Genomic DNA, 15926 nt, shown 5'->3' on the forward strand with positions numbered 1-15926 from the left:
TATGATCTTTATTGCAACTACTCAACTCTGCCATTAGCATGAAAGGAACCATAGACAATTAATAAATCATTGTGCATAACAGTGTTCTAATAAAACTTTATTTATAAAAACAGATGACAAGCTGGATTTGGCCCATGGGCCATGGGTTATTGGGACCCCTGGATCCATTCTAGCAAGCAACAGAGACCCCTCTGACAGACTCAAGGAAAAGAAAACAATGACGCTCTGTTGGTAGATGCTGAAGTAATTCACAGAATAAAAGGAAAAGCTGAAACACTAAGACTCTGGAAAGGGAGGAGCCAGAGTGCCTCAGGAACCCTAGCACTGAAGCACTGATAGTTACTCCCCTCAGCACCGTTCACAGAGGTTCCCTTGTAGCTCAGCTGAAGTAGCTAAAGATCATAACCATCGTAAATATCCATTCATGGGGGCCTGAGCCGGTGCTCATACACTCGTATGCAGCCATTAAGATGAGTGAGATAGGCTGGGTGCGGTGGCTCATGCCTGTAATCCCAGGCGGGCGGATCACCTGAGGTCAGGAGTTCAAGACCAGCCTGGCCAACATGGTGAAACCCCCGTCTCTACTAAAAATACAAAAATTAGCTGGGCATTGTGATGCACGCCTGTAATCCCAGCTACTTGGGAGGCCAAGGCAGGAGAATTGCTTGAACCCAGAAGGTGGAGGTTGCAGTGAGCTGAGACCGTGCCATTGCATTTGCAGCCTGCGCAGCAGAGTGAAACTCTGTCTCAAAAAAAAAAAAAAAAAAGATGAGTGAGGTAGCTATCCCTGTAGTGGTATGAGATAGTCCCCAAGGCATACTGTTGATTGTATGTATGTGCTGGAAGAAGCAAGATGTAGTAACGGGTGTATAGAATGCTTCTGTGTGTTGGGGGCAACTCAGGGAGTCATATATACCTGCATGATGTATCCCTGGCCCTAGTCTACCTCTGGAAGGATATGCAAGTAACTGATAATGTTTTTTGCTTTTAGAAAAGGGACTAGAGGTCAGGCGGGGGAAGGAGACTCTTTGTTGTATACTCCTTTGGACTTTTAGAATTTTTTTTAACTATATGCATGCATGACCTATTTTTTTTAAAAGACATCTTTTATGTAATAAATAAAAGAGCTGCAGTGCGACAGATTATCTATGTGTCTTGTGTTGGTGTCTGAGCTTGCTGGATTCATTTCCTTTCCCCTTGGGGCTGGTGAATACTTGTTTTCAAAACAAAAGTTCCTCCGTTATTAATCACCAGAGTATTCAAATATGGGAGAATCACACCTCTGTTCTTCAGCCTCTCTCTTTTCTGGCTGTGAAACATTAAACAATCTTGCCACAAAAGTGCCCACTAATTGGTGAGGGAATATTCAGGAAGCACCCACCAGAGGCAGAAGGCAGGGGGCCAGGAGACCTTGGTGAGGAAAGGAGACATGGGTAGGGCTGCTGACTGGGGGATAGGGGTGTCTGTGTGAGAGTTAAGGGCCCTCCAGTGACTTGCTGTTTTTGATTTTCTGATCGTTTATCTGGGGAGGATGCCTGGAAAGGGCTTTCTGATCTCTAAGACTAGGACAGGTGACTGTCTCATCTCATAGCATCAGGTTTTAAGGATATCTGGGATTTGTTTTAAGCGAGTGTGGGTAAGACACAGACATGGAAATAATTGTCACGAAGGGAGAAGTTTCTTTGCTCACAGATTCCTAGAAACAGGAGGCACAGCACACTATGCAGAGCCATGTTGGGGGCCACTCAGGGTCCGTCAGAAGAGGGAGAAACTGGGGTGAGGGCCTTTAACATGTTCCACATTAAAGGAAGGAAAGGGCAAAGCAGGGTGGGCAGGCTTGGGCTTGGCTGGTTTGAATAATCTCAGTAGGCTCTGGGGTATATGGGGCTATCTCTGGTTGTCTAGCCCTGGCCCTGGGATGATTGGGGCAGGTGGATGGTGGCCTGGAATGTGAGAGTCCATCAGAAGCAGTGGCTGGAGCCTGGGCCCATGGATTGGTTGGTTTGCATATGAAAGGTGTGTTGCAGGTGAAGTTCTTTTTTTTTTTTTGAGATGGAATCTTGCTCTGTCGCCCAGGCTAGAGTGCAGTGGCGCGATCTCGGCTCACTGCAACCTCCAACTCCCGGGTTCAAGCAATTCTCCTGCCTCAGCCCCCTGAGTAGCTGGGATTACAGGCGCCTGCCACCATGCCCAGCTAATTTTTGTATTTTTTAGTAGAGACGGAGTTTCACCATGTTGGTCAGGCTGGTCTCGAACCCCTGACCTTGTGATCCACCCACCTCTTCCTCCCAAAATGCTGGGATTACAGGCATGAGCCACTGCGCCCGGCCAGTGAGTTCTTTACTATCTCTAGCAATTGGCTCACCTTGTGGGAGGGGCAGTTCCTCCAGAGTAAGCAAGGCCCCAAAGTACATCAGAATACAGAAAATCAAAAATAAACCATAAACACATGGTTACTACACCTCTGGACTGCCAAATATGGTTGCTCGGGTTCTTCACAGCACAAGATATCTGGCCAAGCATGTGAATGGGGCTGAAATCCAGACCAAGCTCTGTGGTATGTGGCCACAGAACTGCTTCCAGTTGAAGAGGCCAGTTTTCTTCTAATACATTCAAAGGCACCACGTGGGCTAGCACTATGGCACTTGTCTCAGGTTTCTGTTCTATATTATTTGTGATTATTTTATAAATCTCTGTTTCCCTGACTGGACCCTTAGTTCCAAGGATGCCAGAATCTTGTCTGTGTTCCCAGTGGACCAGAAGCTCCATGAGGGCAGGAATCAGGTCTTCTTTGCTCACCGTTGCCTCCCTGTACCTCCTTATACCTGGTGCTCAGTACAAGCTGGCATGTACAGGGACTGGTTGCCTGCCTGTGGAGGGACAAATAAATGAACAGGCTTGAGGGTATGCAGGACTGCAAACTCCAGAATTATGTGCTATCTGCACCGTGGACTCTTCTGTTTCTTGGCACTAAGAAGATCAAAATCTGTTTGCCTGCCATTGACTTGAGTAGGGTGAGTAGCATTCTCCTTCCTGCCAAGAGCTGGGCTCTTGTCCCTGCCTCTGTTTGGACCAAGAAGGCAGCCAAGAAAGAGAGGCTTTCATTCTCAGTCTAGAGATTTTTTGTCAACTCTTCCCTGCTGTAATTCCCCCTGGTGTTTGTCCCTTCTTGGATGTGAGTGAAGAGTGAGTGACTGGGTGTACAGCGTAGAAGAGATCCTCTGAGCCTGTAGGCTGTGGCCAGAACCCTAGCTCCAATCTAAATGAGCACAGCCCAGCAGGAAGCTCCAGCCTGTGCCAGGCAGGGCCACGGGGGTGATTGCTGGAGAGAACCTGTGTTCCTGGTTTGCTTTGGCAACAAAAGAAAACACGAACTGGTTTTCAAAGAGAGGCGTTGGGGTTGTACTGTGTGTGTGCAAGTGTGTGCCCTCACCTTCCTAGGTGGAGGACAGAGGAATCTGGGAAACTTGCAGCCACATGCAAGCAGGAGAGGCGTCCTTGCCACCCACCGGGTCTCATCCTTCAAAAGGGCAGTGTTGCTGAGAACCTAACAGAACTTGTGTTTTCATCTCTCTCTCCAGGTTTCCATTCTATTATGAACTAAAAATAGCATTTGTAGCCTGGCTGCTGTCTCCCTACACAAAAGGCTCCAGCCTCCTGTACAGGAAGTTTGTACATCCCACGCTATCTTCAAAAGAAAAGGTAATATATGCTGCCATGTCTTTCATTCTTTCTAGCAAGTGAGAAAATAAGTAATAAATAAAAAGGGATGATCTTATTGCAGGAGACTTCTCATTTGGCTCTCATTTGCCTCCAGCAAGTCATTCCTCCTAATCGTTTTTTTTAAGTGTATTTCTGAGACGTGTTTAGAAATAGTGGTGAAGTTCTCTAAAAGATGTTATTTGTCATTATTTACTGGAAAACATTTCCATAAATTGAAACAAAAGAAAGAAAAAATTCACTCAATTTAACCACGCAAAGTGAATTTCCTTCCTTTTGTCATGCTTAGCCCCTGTCCTTTTATAGACATGATTTTTACGTAGACTATTTTAAATCTTACCTGGAAGCCAGGTGTGGTGGTGCATGCCTGTAATCCCAGCTACTCAGGGGTATAAGGTGGGAGAATCACTTGAGCCCAGAAGTTCAAAGCCAGCCTGGGCAACCTAGAGAGTCCCCATCTCTTAAAAAAAGAAAGAAAGATTAAAATTTTATGTAGAATTTTTTTTAAAAAATGATTTTAAAACTTAAATAAAATATTTGTATCCTGAGATCTTAAATTTGTTTGCACACAAATCCATTTGTACTTGGTCTTCGTAATATCCATGATGATGTTCCCTTACTGCTAGATATTTAGATTATCTCTACCTTTTCCTGATATAGATAGTTCTGCAGTGAGCACTACCATTCCTGGAGTTTAGTTGCTTCCTTTAATTGTCTTAGAATTAATTCCCAAGAGCAGGATTATTGAGTCAAACGATTCCAACATTGTATCATTCGTTAACTATATTACTTACTAAGCTGATCGTGTAGTGGGGTTTCTTAACTAAAATAGGAGCATCATAGGTGGCTTGACAGATTAATGTCTATTGTTTCTGAAAGTTGAATTCCTTGGACTAGAAAGGGGAAGGCTTTGGGAAACATATCCGTTGGATGAGCAGGCTACTGTACAAGTTTCGGAAAATCTCTTTAGGAACTAGGACCGTAGCACTTCCTGTCTCAGAAGGGTGGATTTTGAGGAACGGATCCCTGTCTTGACCTGGTTATCAAATCCTTACTCGTCTTACTTCCCTTTCCCCAAATGCTGGGCTTCCCCTGAAGCTGCCAGTGTAACTTCCATTGAAGTGAAGGTGACTGACTCTTAAGAGTTGCCAAGAATCACTTCCAAAGGGGTGGTGGTGGGGGACAGGCGGGTCACAGTTAGAGGGCCTGCTGCTATGACTTCCTGGGGAAGCCTTCCACAGGGAATCCAGCAGGAGGTTGCTGACCCACTTGCACACCTCAAAGCAATGGAAATACACTAATGCACAGAACTTGACTAAGGCCAAATGTCATTGTCTTACCGAACTCTGAAATGAGCAGCTGTCATGAAAAACAGCCTTTTTTGGGGGGCGGGGGGGGGGGGGACGGAATCTTGCTCTGTTGCCCAGGCTGGAGTGCAGTGGCACGATCTCAGCTTACTGCAACCTCTGCCTCCTGGGCTTCAGCAATTCTCCTGCCTCAGCCTCCCAGGTAGCTGGGACTATAGGCACATGCCACCATGCCTGGCTCATTTTGTATTTTTAGTGGAGATGGGGTTTTACCATGTTGGCCAGGCTGGTCTCGAACTCTTGACCTCAGGTGATACGCCCACCTTGGCCTCCCAAAGTGCTGGGATTACAGGTGTGAGCCACTGCACCCGGCCGACAAACAGCCATTTTCTTAAAACAATGACAACAACAAAATACTCCCAAACAAACAAAAATAATACACCAAAGTTAATCCAAATTTGAACTAAACCAATATTGTACTTGGCTTTGGTCCCTGAAGAAGACCTCAATCCTGTTTTCCATCTCACCTTTACCTTGTTGCATGACACTGGATGACTTCTAATTTCTGATTTTATTTGAATATCTGTAAAACAGTCTCCCTTATCCAGTAATACTCATTTCTTTCAGCTTTGTAATCCCTCCTATCGATATACAAATGGGGTGATATTTGATTTTAGAATTAAATAACTATACAATAACAGAATTTTAGAACTGCAAGGGCTCAACCCTGTCAAGATAAGGAAGATGACATGGTTATCATTTATTGAAACTAGCCACTGTGTTAGATGTTTTACTGGAATTACCTCATTTAATCCTCACCATGCTCTGCAAGTTGGGTATTATCATTATCCTCGTTTTTCAGAAGACTAAAACTGTGTGTAGAGAGGCTAAGTACTTGCCAAGGTCTGGCAGTCAGTTGGTGGCAGGTCTGAGGCTAGAAGCTCGGTTCTGGGCATTCTCTCCACCCTGGGTGCTTTCAGTGTCTGGTGAGTGGCTGTGTGTAGAATGGCAGGCAAGGCTATCCATATCCAGAACCTCCTGTAGCCTCCTGGAAGGTCAGAGGGCTTTAGAAACAATCTCAGGGCATCGCTGGATCCGTAAGTTGCAGTGTTTTCAGAGTTCCCTTTTCTACTCTCCTGTATCTCTGCTCTCCCCTCTGCACGCACACCCTCAAAGTGCCTACAGCTTTTCAGGCCCAGCAAGACAAGGATTGGGCAAGCTGCCAAGCCCAATGCTCAGAGGAAAGGAAAGAAAACAGAGATGTGTTTGAACCTTCCAACTCAGTGTGCCTCTGTTTTTCCTTTGACAGGAAATCGATGATTGTCTGGTCCAAGCAAAAGACCGAAGTTACGATGCCCTTGTGCACTTCGGGAAGCGGGGCTTGAACGTGGCCGCCACAGCGGCTGTGATGGCTGCTTCCAAGGTACTGTGCTGGAAGTACCACAACTACATGAGTCTCAGTCCCTCTAGTGTGCCCTGCTCATCACCTGTGCGACCACACAGAACAGGCTAAGGACCAATCAGTGGTTTTTCATCTTTTAGGGGTCCTTTTGAAAATCTGATGGAAAAAAATGCTGAATCTTGCCCCAGAAAATTCTCACCCCCCAACACACATGCCCACATACTTGCAATATCAAGAGGTTCCCAGAGCCCCTGAAGCTCAGCTGTGCGTCCCAGGTTAAGAATTTCTAACTTATCCAACCCCACTGGAAACAAGAAAATAATAGAATTTCTAACTTACTTGGCACTTAGGCCTGGGAGAAACAGAAGAGGGCAGGGGAGAGAGGGAGAGAGTGCTTCTCTGCAGTTTCCTAGGGTGCACTGGGAGAGTCACCTAAATGCAGTGGACAGGTGGAGAGACTACCTGAGCAAGCGGGTGGACTCACTCACTCTCATGTGGCCCAGCAGATCCAGGGGAAGGAACCCAGGTCCTAGAATAAGTTGAGTGGTCCAGACATGGAGGTCAGTAATGTGCCAAGCCATAACAACTGAGGTGGAGGAGGTTTGAAATAAACACCGGTCTGTGGGATGTTGTGGTGTGAGCATTACTTCTTTCTCTATTCTCTCCAGCCCTTTTCAAAACTGTTTCTTCCTAGCATCTTCTCATATCACCCTCTTGTTGTCGTCAATTTGTCGTTATTTACGTAGATCTGAAAAGTTAAATTGGTCAGATATTTCCTCTCGTGAAATCAGCAGATCATCCTAGTGTTCCCCAGGGACAAGCCCTTCCCCAACAACCATGTGTGGAGTAGGGACCTACATTCGGCTGGTGGTGGAGGGAAGGCAGTTATGCTGATGATTGGAAAGACACAGTGGTTGGGAGGTGAGTTGTATTAGCATAAGGAAGTTTGTCCCTTGTGGTGATGTGAGGGTTTTGGGGAAGGAGGCAATGGGGCTTAAAAGGTTTGCAAGAAGACGATTAGTACAGATCTTGGTGCTCTATGAACATTGTGCGGATGGCAGGTTGGAGGGTGCTGAGAGCCAGTTTCAAGAGACTGAGCTGGGTTTTCCTTGCCCTGAACCAAAGAGAAGCACATTAGGATCATTTCTGGAAGAGACTCAGCACACTGGGCCAGGTAGTTGCTTGAAAAGTACCTTTCAGGAAGCCAAGGAATTCTGCAGACAAAGCCTGGACAAGAGGGAAGGGGAACCAAAAATGAATGATTCCTCTTTCAGACAAGACCAGCTCCATCTATAACACAGAATTGTAGCTAGGTGTCCCGCCATTCCATATGGCAGATCTCGGGGTTGGGGGTCCAGGGGGTCCAGGGGGTCTCTGCCCCTTTACTATAATAGCTGCTGGCAAAATGAGGGATCCCAGTGAGTATCTTTGGAAGGGAAATTCTGCTTTGGTTTCCCAAGATCAGTCAGGATTTACGAACAGCAATAAATTCCAAGAAGCTTCTATTTGAGATGCAACCATTTTATGCTTTAATCTTTAAGCTGAAACAAAAGAGAACTCAGAATTGCTAAATTCTGAATTCATCAGGCCAACCTGGCAACGTAAAGCTACGGAAACCCTGTCTCAGCCTCTCTCTACCCCATCTGTTCTGCCTCTGAAGCCTGAGGAAAACAGGCTGCTGCTCTTTCCTCCGTTCGTTCCTGGAGTATAAACGTGCTGTATCTGTCAGGGTGGTTCAGTGTGCGTCACCTGGTGGCACAGCTGCGTGCGTGTAGATTTCATTCTGACAATAACTTCTGCAGGCCATCCTTTTCTGGGTCTGCCTCAAGATGGAGCCTCCAGAGTCTTCCTATCATCCTGGCCAGTCACTGCCTGTCCCCTAACCACCCGGGAAGCCCGTGAGCCCGTCTTCTCCATCCAGGCACCTTATAGCAGCTGAAACCTAAAAGAAGCGCCAGACAGTCTGAAAGTTGCCTCAGGAAATAACTGCTCATTAGTTCTTTCCAGCTGGACTAACGTAGTGAGGGACATCTGCTTTCTGTTGAATTTGGTTTCAGATGAGAAAATGTTCTGCCTTGTGGGGCTTTGCTTTTTCTCTCTAAATATAAATATCTGGAGAGAGAAAACACATATTCTCTTCTAAAAATAATGCCCTCTATTTTTGAAACAGATGTGTAGTTAAAAAAAAATAAAAGAAGAAGTAAAATCCAAAAATCCAATCTAGCTGAGGTGTACATCAGTGGTTTCCATAGCAACAGTGGATCACTTCAGGCCTTGGTCAAAGGATGATGACTCACCAGTGGGTCCAAATCTGGCTTGCATGCCCAAGCCACCTGGAGAGCTTTGCTTTTTATTTTTTTTTAATAGATTCTCAGATGTGCTGAATCAGAATCTCAGGCAGTGGGCCCATGAATCTCTATTTTTAACAAGTTCCCCAGATGATTTTTAAACAGCCAGCTCTGTACAAGTCACTGCCTGAGGCCCCATACAGAACCATAGGGGGCACAGGTGATGAGGGTTAAAGCAGTTAATTTCAGTAACATTCCTGGAATGCAGATTCATCTCCTTGGAAGCCTTAACCTTGAGAATGAGGAAAGCAGTGGCGTGTGTGTGGGAACCGGGCAGCGGGGAGGGGGAGGCCGGTGTTTATTTCTCCAAAATTTACTGCCAGTTGAGAAATACTATGATGGGACTACAAATTCTCCCACTTTTTTTTTTTTTTTTTGGGGATGTAGTCTCGCTCTGTCGCCTAGGCTGGAGTGTAGTGGTACAATCTCAGCTCACTGCAACCTCTGCCTCCCGGGTTCAAGCAATTCTCCCTGCCTCAGCCTCCCGAGTAGCTGGGATTACAGGCGCCTGCCACCATGCCTGTCTAATTTTTATATTTTTAGTAGAGACTGGGTTTCGCCATGTTGGCCAGGCTAGTCTTGAACTCCTGACCTCAGGTGATCCACCCGCCTCAGCCTCCCAAAGTGCTGGGATTACAGGCATCCCACCTCTTTTGTAGTGCTCCCAAGAGCCTAGCACAGTGCCTCGCACCTGGCTGAGCCCTTATCAACCTTGTTGATTACTCAAGGGGAATAATTAGAGCAACTGCCTGAAAAAAAGACACCCTGCAAAGTCACCCATGGCTGGGGTGACTATATAATTTATTGTTCAAACCAGGACACATTTGAGAATGTAAAGGATGCTTCTAATAATTACTCTGAAACAACAGGTCTAAACTAGGCCTGTTTGGCCAGTCATGGTGGCTCACACCTATAATCCCAGCACTTTGGGAGGCCGAGGTGGGAGAACTGCTTGAGCTCAGGAGTTAGAGACCAGCCTGGGTAACATAGTGAGACCCTGTCTCTACAAAAAATTAAAAATTAGCCAGGCATGGTGGCATGTGCCTATAGTCCCAGCTACCTGGGAGACAGAGGCAGGAGGATCATCGCTTGAGCCCAGGAGGTAGAGACTGCAGTGAGCTATGATCATGCCACTGCACTCTAGCCTAGGTGACAGAGCAAGACCTTGTCTCAATAAATAAATAAAAAATAAATAAAATTAAATAAATAAATAAATAGATAAAATAAACTAGGCCTGTACCAAGGAAACCAGGATTTATGATCAGGTGACTCCTGGCTTTATTTTAAATTTCTTGGACCTGCCTGTCTTCTCCTCCCACAAAACACCCTCAACTTACAAATCAGTTCTCACTCTCAGTATCTACTGCATTTAGTGAAAGGGATGCAAGAGAGGGTGTTGCATGGTGAGAATACTCTTCCTTAGGATCATTCCTGGAAGAGACTCAGCACACTGGGCTGGAATTACAGGCCAGGAAACAGATTAGTTCTGACAGATTAAATGGAGGCTGGGATAAAATGATGGGATGAAAGAGTAATTCCTCCTTCTGTCTTCTTTTTTCCATACTTCAGTGACTTTCTAGGAGGAAACAATGGAGCTTAAACTGAAGAATGAAAAATCTTTTGACTACACTTTTAGTTAATCCTTTCAAAAATAATGTTGAGCCCTGTGTCCTTTCTCTAATAAAATTAATGTTTGCAGGAGTGTTTTTTGTATCATCATGAATTGTGGAAAAAATTTGTAAACCACATTATTATATAAATAGAAGTCCTGGCCAGGCATGGTGGCTCATTCCTATAATCCCAACACTTTGAGAGGTCGAGGCAGGCAGATCACTTGAAGCCAGGAGTTCGAGACTAGCCTGGGCAATATGATGAAACCCCGTCTCTCCTAAAAATACAAAAATTAGCCTGGTGTGGTGGCATGCACCTGTAATCCCAGCTACTCGGAAGGCTGAGGCAGGAGAATCGCTTGAACCCGGGAGGTGGAGGTTGCAGTGAGCCACTGAACTCCAGCCTGGGCGGCAGAGTGAGTGAGACTCTGTCTAAACAAACAAAACAACAACAACAACAACAACAACAAAAGGAAGTTCTTATTAATTTTTTTTTATATAAGGTCTTTCTATGTTGCTTAGGCTGACCTTGTATTCCTTGGTTCAAGTGATCCTCCTACCTCAGCATTCCAAGTAGCTGAGATTATAGGTGTGCACCACCATGCCCAGCTTATTAATGTTAATATTACTGTTTTGTCTTAGAACTGGAAGAGCTAAAACAAACAAAAAACATCAGGCATGAGAAATTTCTTCCAGGGAATTTAACCCCTATCCCACCCTCAATTTCCTACAAGGCTAACCCTTATCCCCGGGAAGTGTTGATGCATCTTTCTTTGAGTGAAAACTGCTGTGCGTCCTTCCTGAGGACACACTTCTCAAGAACCCTCTGTCTCAGCATTCCTAGTCTCTGCTGGCTCTGCTCCTACATGGTACCTGTCTCCTAACTGGTAATTCCATCCAGAGGGAAAACTGAATCCCAGATCTTTTTAAGACTAGAAATGAAAAGTCTCTCTCTTAAAAAAAAAATAATGCTCTAGAAATTTATTTGTTAAGCAAAACATATTCTCACATGAAAAATAAACCATAGGCTGGCCGTGGTGGCTCACGCCTGTAATCCCAGCACTTTGGGAGGCCAAGACGGGCGGATCACCTGAGGTTGGGTGTTTGAAACCAGCCTGACCAACATGGAGAAACCCTGTCTCCACTGAAAATACAAAATTAGCCGGGCGTGGTGGTGCATGCCTGTAATCCTAGCTACTCGGAAGGCTGAGACAGGAGAATCTCTTGAACTCGGGAGGTGGAGGTCGCGGTAAGCCGAGATCACACCATTGCACTTCAGCCTGGGCAACAAGAGTGAAACTCTGTCAAAAAAAAAAAAGAAAAGAAAAAAAAGAAAGAAAGAGAGAAAGAAAAAGAAACCATAGTGAGACGAACCACTGAACAAAAATTTTAAAACCATGGGGTCTCCAGGCTACCTTACTTCCCTTGCAGTTTGAACCACATACTAGGTTTCTTCTGCCTGCTGAATTCTCAGACCTGGTAAACCAACATTCGTTTTTCACTTGTCTTAAAACTCGAAAAATAATGTTTTAGTTCCCCCAGAGATCTTGTCTCCAGAACATTTCCAGTAGTACCAATACCATTACTATAGTCCACCTATTGAAGAAAGCTGCTCTAAGTAAAACCAGCATTCTGTGAATTAGGGATTCTTCTCTTGCAGTTTGTTTTCAGAGTTGTGTTTGTGTGTATATGGCTCCATCCTCCACCATCCCCAAATCTGGTATTGTAAGCTTCTTGAGATGAGGGGCTCTGGCTTCTTTTCCTTTGTTTCTTGCTTAGAAAATAAACAAAAACAGAACAATTCTTTGTTATTTAGTGCTTTGCACTCATAGCTATTCATTAAACCTTGTTGATTGATTTGAAGTATATACCTTTTTGATTCCTCCAAACCTGCCCTGTCTAATATGGTATCCACTTGCCACATGGTATCCACTTGCCACAAATTAATTAATAAATTTAAATTAATTAAAATTGAGTATACCGGCTGGGCACAATGGCTCATGCCTGTAATCCCAGCACTTTGGGAGGCCAAGGCGGGCGGATCATGAGGTCAGGAGATGGAGACCATCCTGGCTAACATGGTGAAACCCCATCTCTACTAAAAATACAAAAAATTAGCTGGGCGTGGTGGCGGGCGCCTGTAGTCCCAGCTACTCGGGAGGCTGAGGCAGGAGAATGGCATGAACCAGGGAGGCGGAGCTGGCAGTGAGCCAAGATAGCACCACTGCACTCCAGCCTGGGAGATGGAGTGAGACTCTGTCTCAAAAAAAAAAAAAAAGTTGAGTATATGTTGGGGACCAGCCTCAACACCACCCGTAGGGTAGCTGAAGTCTGGTGGCGACAAAGAAATGAGAAGAGACAGGTTAAGAGTTCCTAAAGGTGGGAGCCAGGGGGCCAGTTGCAAAATGGAGGCTGCAAAAGGCCCAGAGTTCTGGTCTCCACACTATTTATTGAGTACAATCACTTAGATCTAAGAAGCAGGTGTTCAGGGCAAAACAGTGAAAAGGAGGCAGTGCGTCATAGGCGCAATCTATAGCAGTAGTGGTTTAAATGAATCTCCTTTGTGCTCAAACAGCATATCTTTAACTTATCGGAGAGTAGCTAGTGGGAGCGGGCTTAACCAGGAGCCTGCACGTCTGTCCACATTCCAGTGTTTCAAAGGAGTGTCTTTCTCCTTGAACACCGTGTTTACAGATAAGAGAGCGGGTCTCGCTCTGAGCATGGGAACATGATGGCAGTTAGGAGGCTTTCCTCCTCAGAGGCCTCTTGTGGCTTTCCACAACTTATTGTCCCATATTTTTGTGGCCAGTTTATACAGGCACCCCACAAGCCCTTTTCCCAACAGTATACCTAAAATTGAATTCCTCAGTTGTACTAGCCCCCCACCCCCTTTGTTTTTGAGACGGTGTCTCACTCTTGCCCAGGCTGGAGTGCAGTGGCACAATCTCAGCTCACTGCAACCTCTGCCTCCCAGGTTCAAGCAATTCTCCCTGCCTCAGCCTCCCGAGTAGCTGGGATTACAGGTGCCTGCCCCCACGCCTGGCTAGTTTTTGTATTTTTTAGTAGAGACAGGGTTTCGCCATGTTCGCCAGGCTGCTCTTGAACTCCTGACCTCAGGTGATCTGCAGGCCTCAGCCTCCCAAAGTGCTGGGATAACAGGCATGAGCCACCGCACCTGGCTGTACTAGCACCATTTCAAGTCCTCATTCGCCAGTATGGCTGATAGCACATTTCCATTATTGAAGAAAGTTCTTTTGGACAGCACTGCCCCAAGCCCTCTGTTAAGCCTCCAGGGTTCTCCTTTGCCTCTTTTTCACCCCTTTGCCCACAGTTGCTCTGGCTTCGACAGGACACCCACCCCTCCTTACCTGCTCAGCTCCTTGGGGCCTCTGTATATAAGGTTCACCAGGAGCTGGAAACTCAGCCTATAGCAACACCCATGCTGTAGCTCTTATTTCTTCTTCCTCTTTACTGGTCTGGCCCGCTTTCACACCATGACCTCTGCTTTCCTGACTTGCTCTCTAAAACTCAGGCACTTGGCCTGCAATTATAGTCAGCGGCCAACAGGTGATAGCCAAGCGTTGGTTATAGCCCTTAGCATCTGAACAGCCAGGCACAATCCACTGAGAGTTATATTATTTTGTTTTTCCAGTTAAAAAAAATGTTCCCACTCTTTCCTTAAAAAGAAAAAGAAGCTCTACAAAACAGTTCAGCACAATAGAAAAAAAAAAAGCCCTCTCCCACATATCTTTATCTTTTATCCATCAGTGCTCTATCTAAATGTCTAGCTTGAATAAAATACTGCTTTTAAATCACCATGAACTATTTTTGGAATCAAAAGCTCATTTGAGGAAGTTCATAAGCCCAGTGATTTGGGGTTTCTGACCTGACTGGAGTCAGTTGCCTTGCCTTTGTTTTGCTTTCTAGCAAAAAAATACTACCTGTTAACAATTAGTCAGAGGGCAGGCATTGATTTTCTTTTTATAAAACCTCCCTGTGTCAGCTCATACTTAGGAGATATTTCCAAGGACGGAGAAGAGATGACTGCTGTCCCCTAACCAGATCTGTATGTTTCACCTCTCTGGCTTTAGTCTCTACCATCTATTGAATCAAAGAGGGTAAGGATTCCAGAAAGCCCTGTGTTTGTCTCTTCATCCCTCAGAGGAGCATTTCCTGGCCACTGTGCTAGCTCACATCAAGTTAGCCTTTTTCTTCATTTTTTAGCCAAGGACTATGTGACATGAAGTTAATATTTAGAATTCACCACGGCAACCATTTTTAAACACCAAGATTATCTAAACTGTTATGGACAAACTGCTGAAAAAGTTTGGAAGTATTCCCTACCCTCCAGTCTCCCAAATATTAGTCAACTCGTACCCAAGTTTCACTCTCAAAATGTGTCGAAGCAGAACCAAGCAAGACTTTTTACCAGTGTGCTGGATTCCGGCTCTCCCAGTGTTTCTACCTGGAGTGGTACCTCATCTCACACTGCTCCATGCATAGTGAAGTGGATTCAAATGAATGAAACACCCACATCACACTCAGCTGAAGAGGAAGGGCCAGGAATTCACATGGAGTTGGCGGTCTGACATTACTTACCTGCTCTGTTCTGTGGCTACCTGTGGAGACTGCAGCCTGATGCCTCAAGGGTCCAAGAGGAAAGAGGGAAGCCTGCCTGCCTGACCTCACAGGGCCTGGTGGAACCTAGAGGTCTGAGGAAATATTTGAGGATCATGCGTGAGTGGGAAGGGCTGTCTCTTGGCTGTGGTGACATGGCACCTCCTCGTTCTCCTCTTCTCTCTGATTCCCCTCTCGTGTTTGCCTCCTCCCTCCTTTCCTCATGCCTCAGTGTTAGATGAATTTCTCTGGGCCCCACCTTTCTCTCCTCTCTCTCCTAGCACCATCTCATCCTGTCCCTCACCTTCCACTGTCACCTGATGACCTGGTTCCCAGATGGGCTTCTTTGCCCAGGGCTCAATCCAAGTGTTCCTGGTTCTCTGCTGAATATCTCCCTTGTTTCCTTCATACTTTAGTCGACAGTCCTGTAACTCCAAATCTGCCCTTCCGTGTGTCCCACCTTTCTGATGATAATGAAATTACCATCTTGTCAGGCACCCAAGCTCCAAATCTCTGTCACCTTTGATGCCCCACCTTCCTCCCACTTACTCTTCAAGTCCTAACCATTTGACATCCCTTCTCTGCATTTGGGCCTTCCTCCACACCCTTCCTTCTAGCTTGGACTGTTGCAGTAGCTACCTAAATGGTCGACTGCTCTCTCCCTTCCTGTTTAAGTCCTGTGCAGTCCGACCCTGATCCTAGCCTTTCAGTCTTGTCTCTCCTTACCTCTCTGGCTCTTGTGATAACTGCATTCACAGAACTGCCTTCTGTACTATTCTGGAAATAGCAACTCTGAGCGCTGTTTCCAGAATTTTCTCTTTCTTGCCTCTGCCTTTGCTCATGTTGGTGCTTCATCTGCCTCTGTTTCTACCTCTTTGAAATCCTCTTCACTCTTCCAGGTTAATGCCATCTCCTCCAGGTT

At 45.7% G+C, this 15926-nt stretch overlaps 1 protein-coding gene across 2 annotated transcripts in view; it reads left to right on the forward strand.

Annotated features, from left to right (window-relative positions):
• The window catches only part of REEP1 (receptor accessory protein 1), a 124574-nt gene that overhangs the window by 80103 nt on the left and 28545 nt on the right, over window positions 1-15926 (forward strand). For both annotated transcript variants that reach the window (XM_055378205.1, XM_055378206.2), the window contains exons 4-5: window positions 3582-3702; window positions 6337-6450. In XM_055378205.1, the coding sequence (XP_055234180.1) occupies window positions 3582-3702; window positions 6337-6450 (235 nt within the window). The remainder of the gene's footprint in view (window positions 1-3581; window positions 3703-6336; window positions 6451-15926) is intronic.

Source organism: Gorilla gorilla, chromosome 12, assembly GCF_029281585.2.
Source record: "Gorilla gorilla gorilla isolate KB3781 chromosome 12, NHGRI_mGorGor1-v2.1_pri, whole genome shotgun sequence".
NCBI classification, from domain to species: domain Eukaryota; kingdom Metazoa; phylum Chordata; class Mammalia; order Primates; family Hominidae; genus Gorilla; species Gorilla gorilla.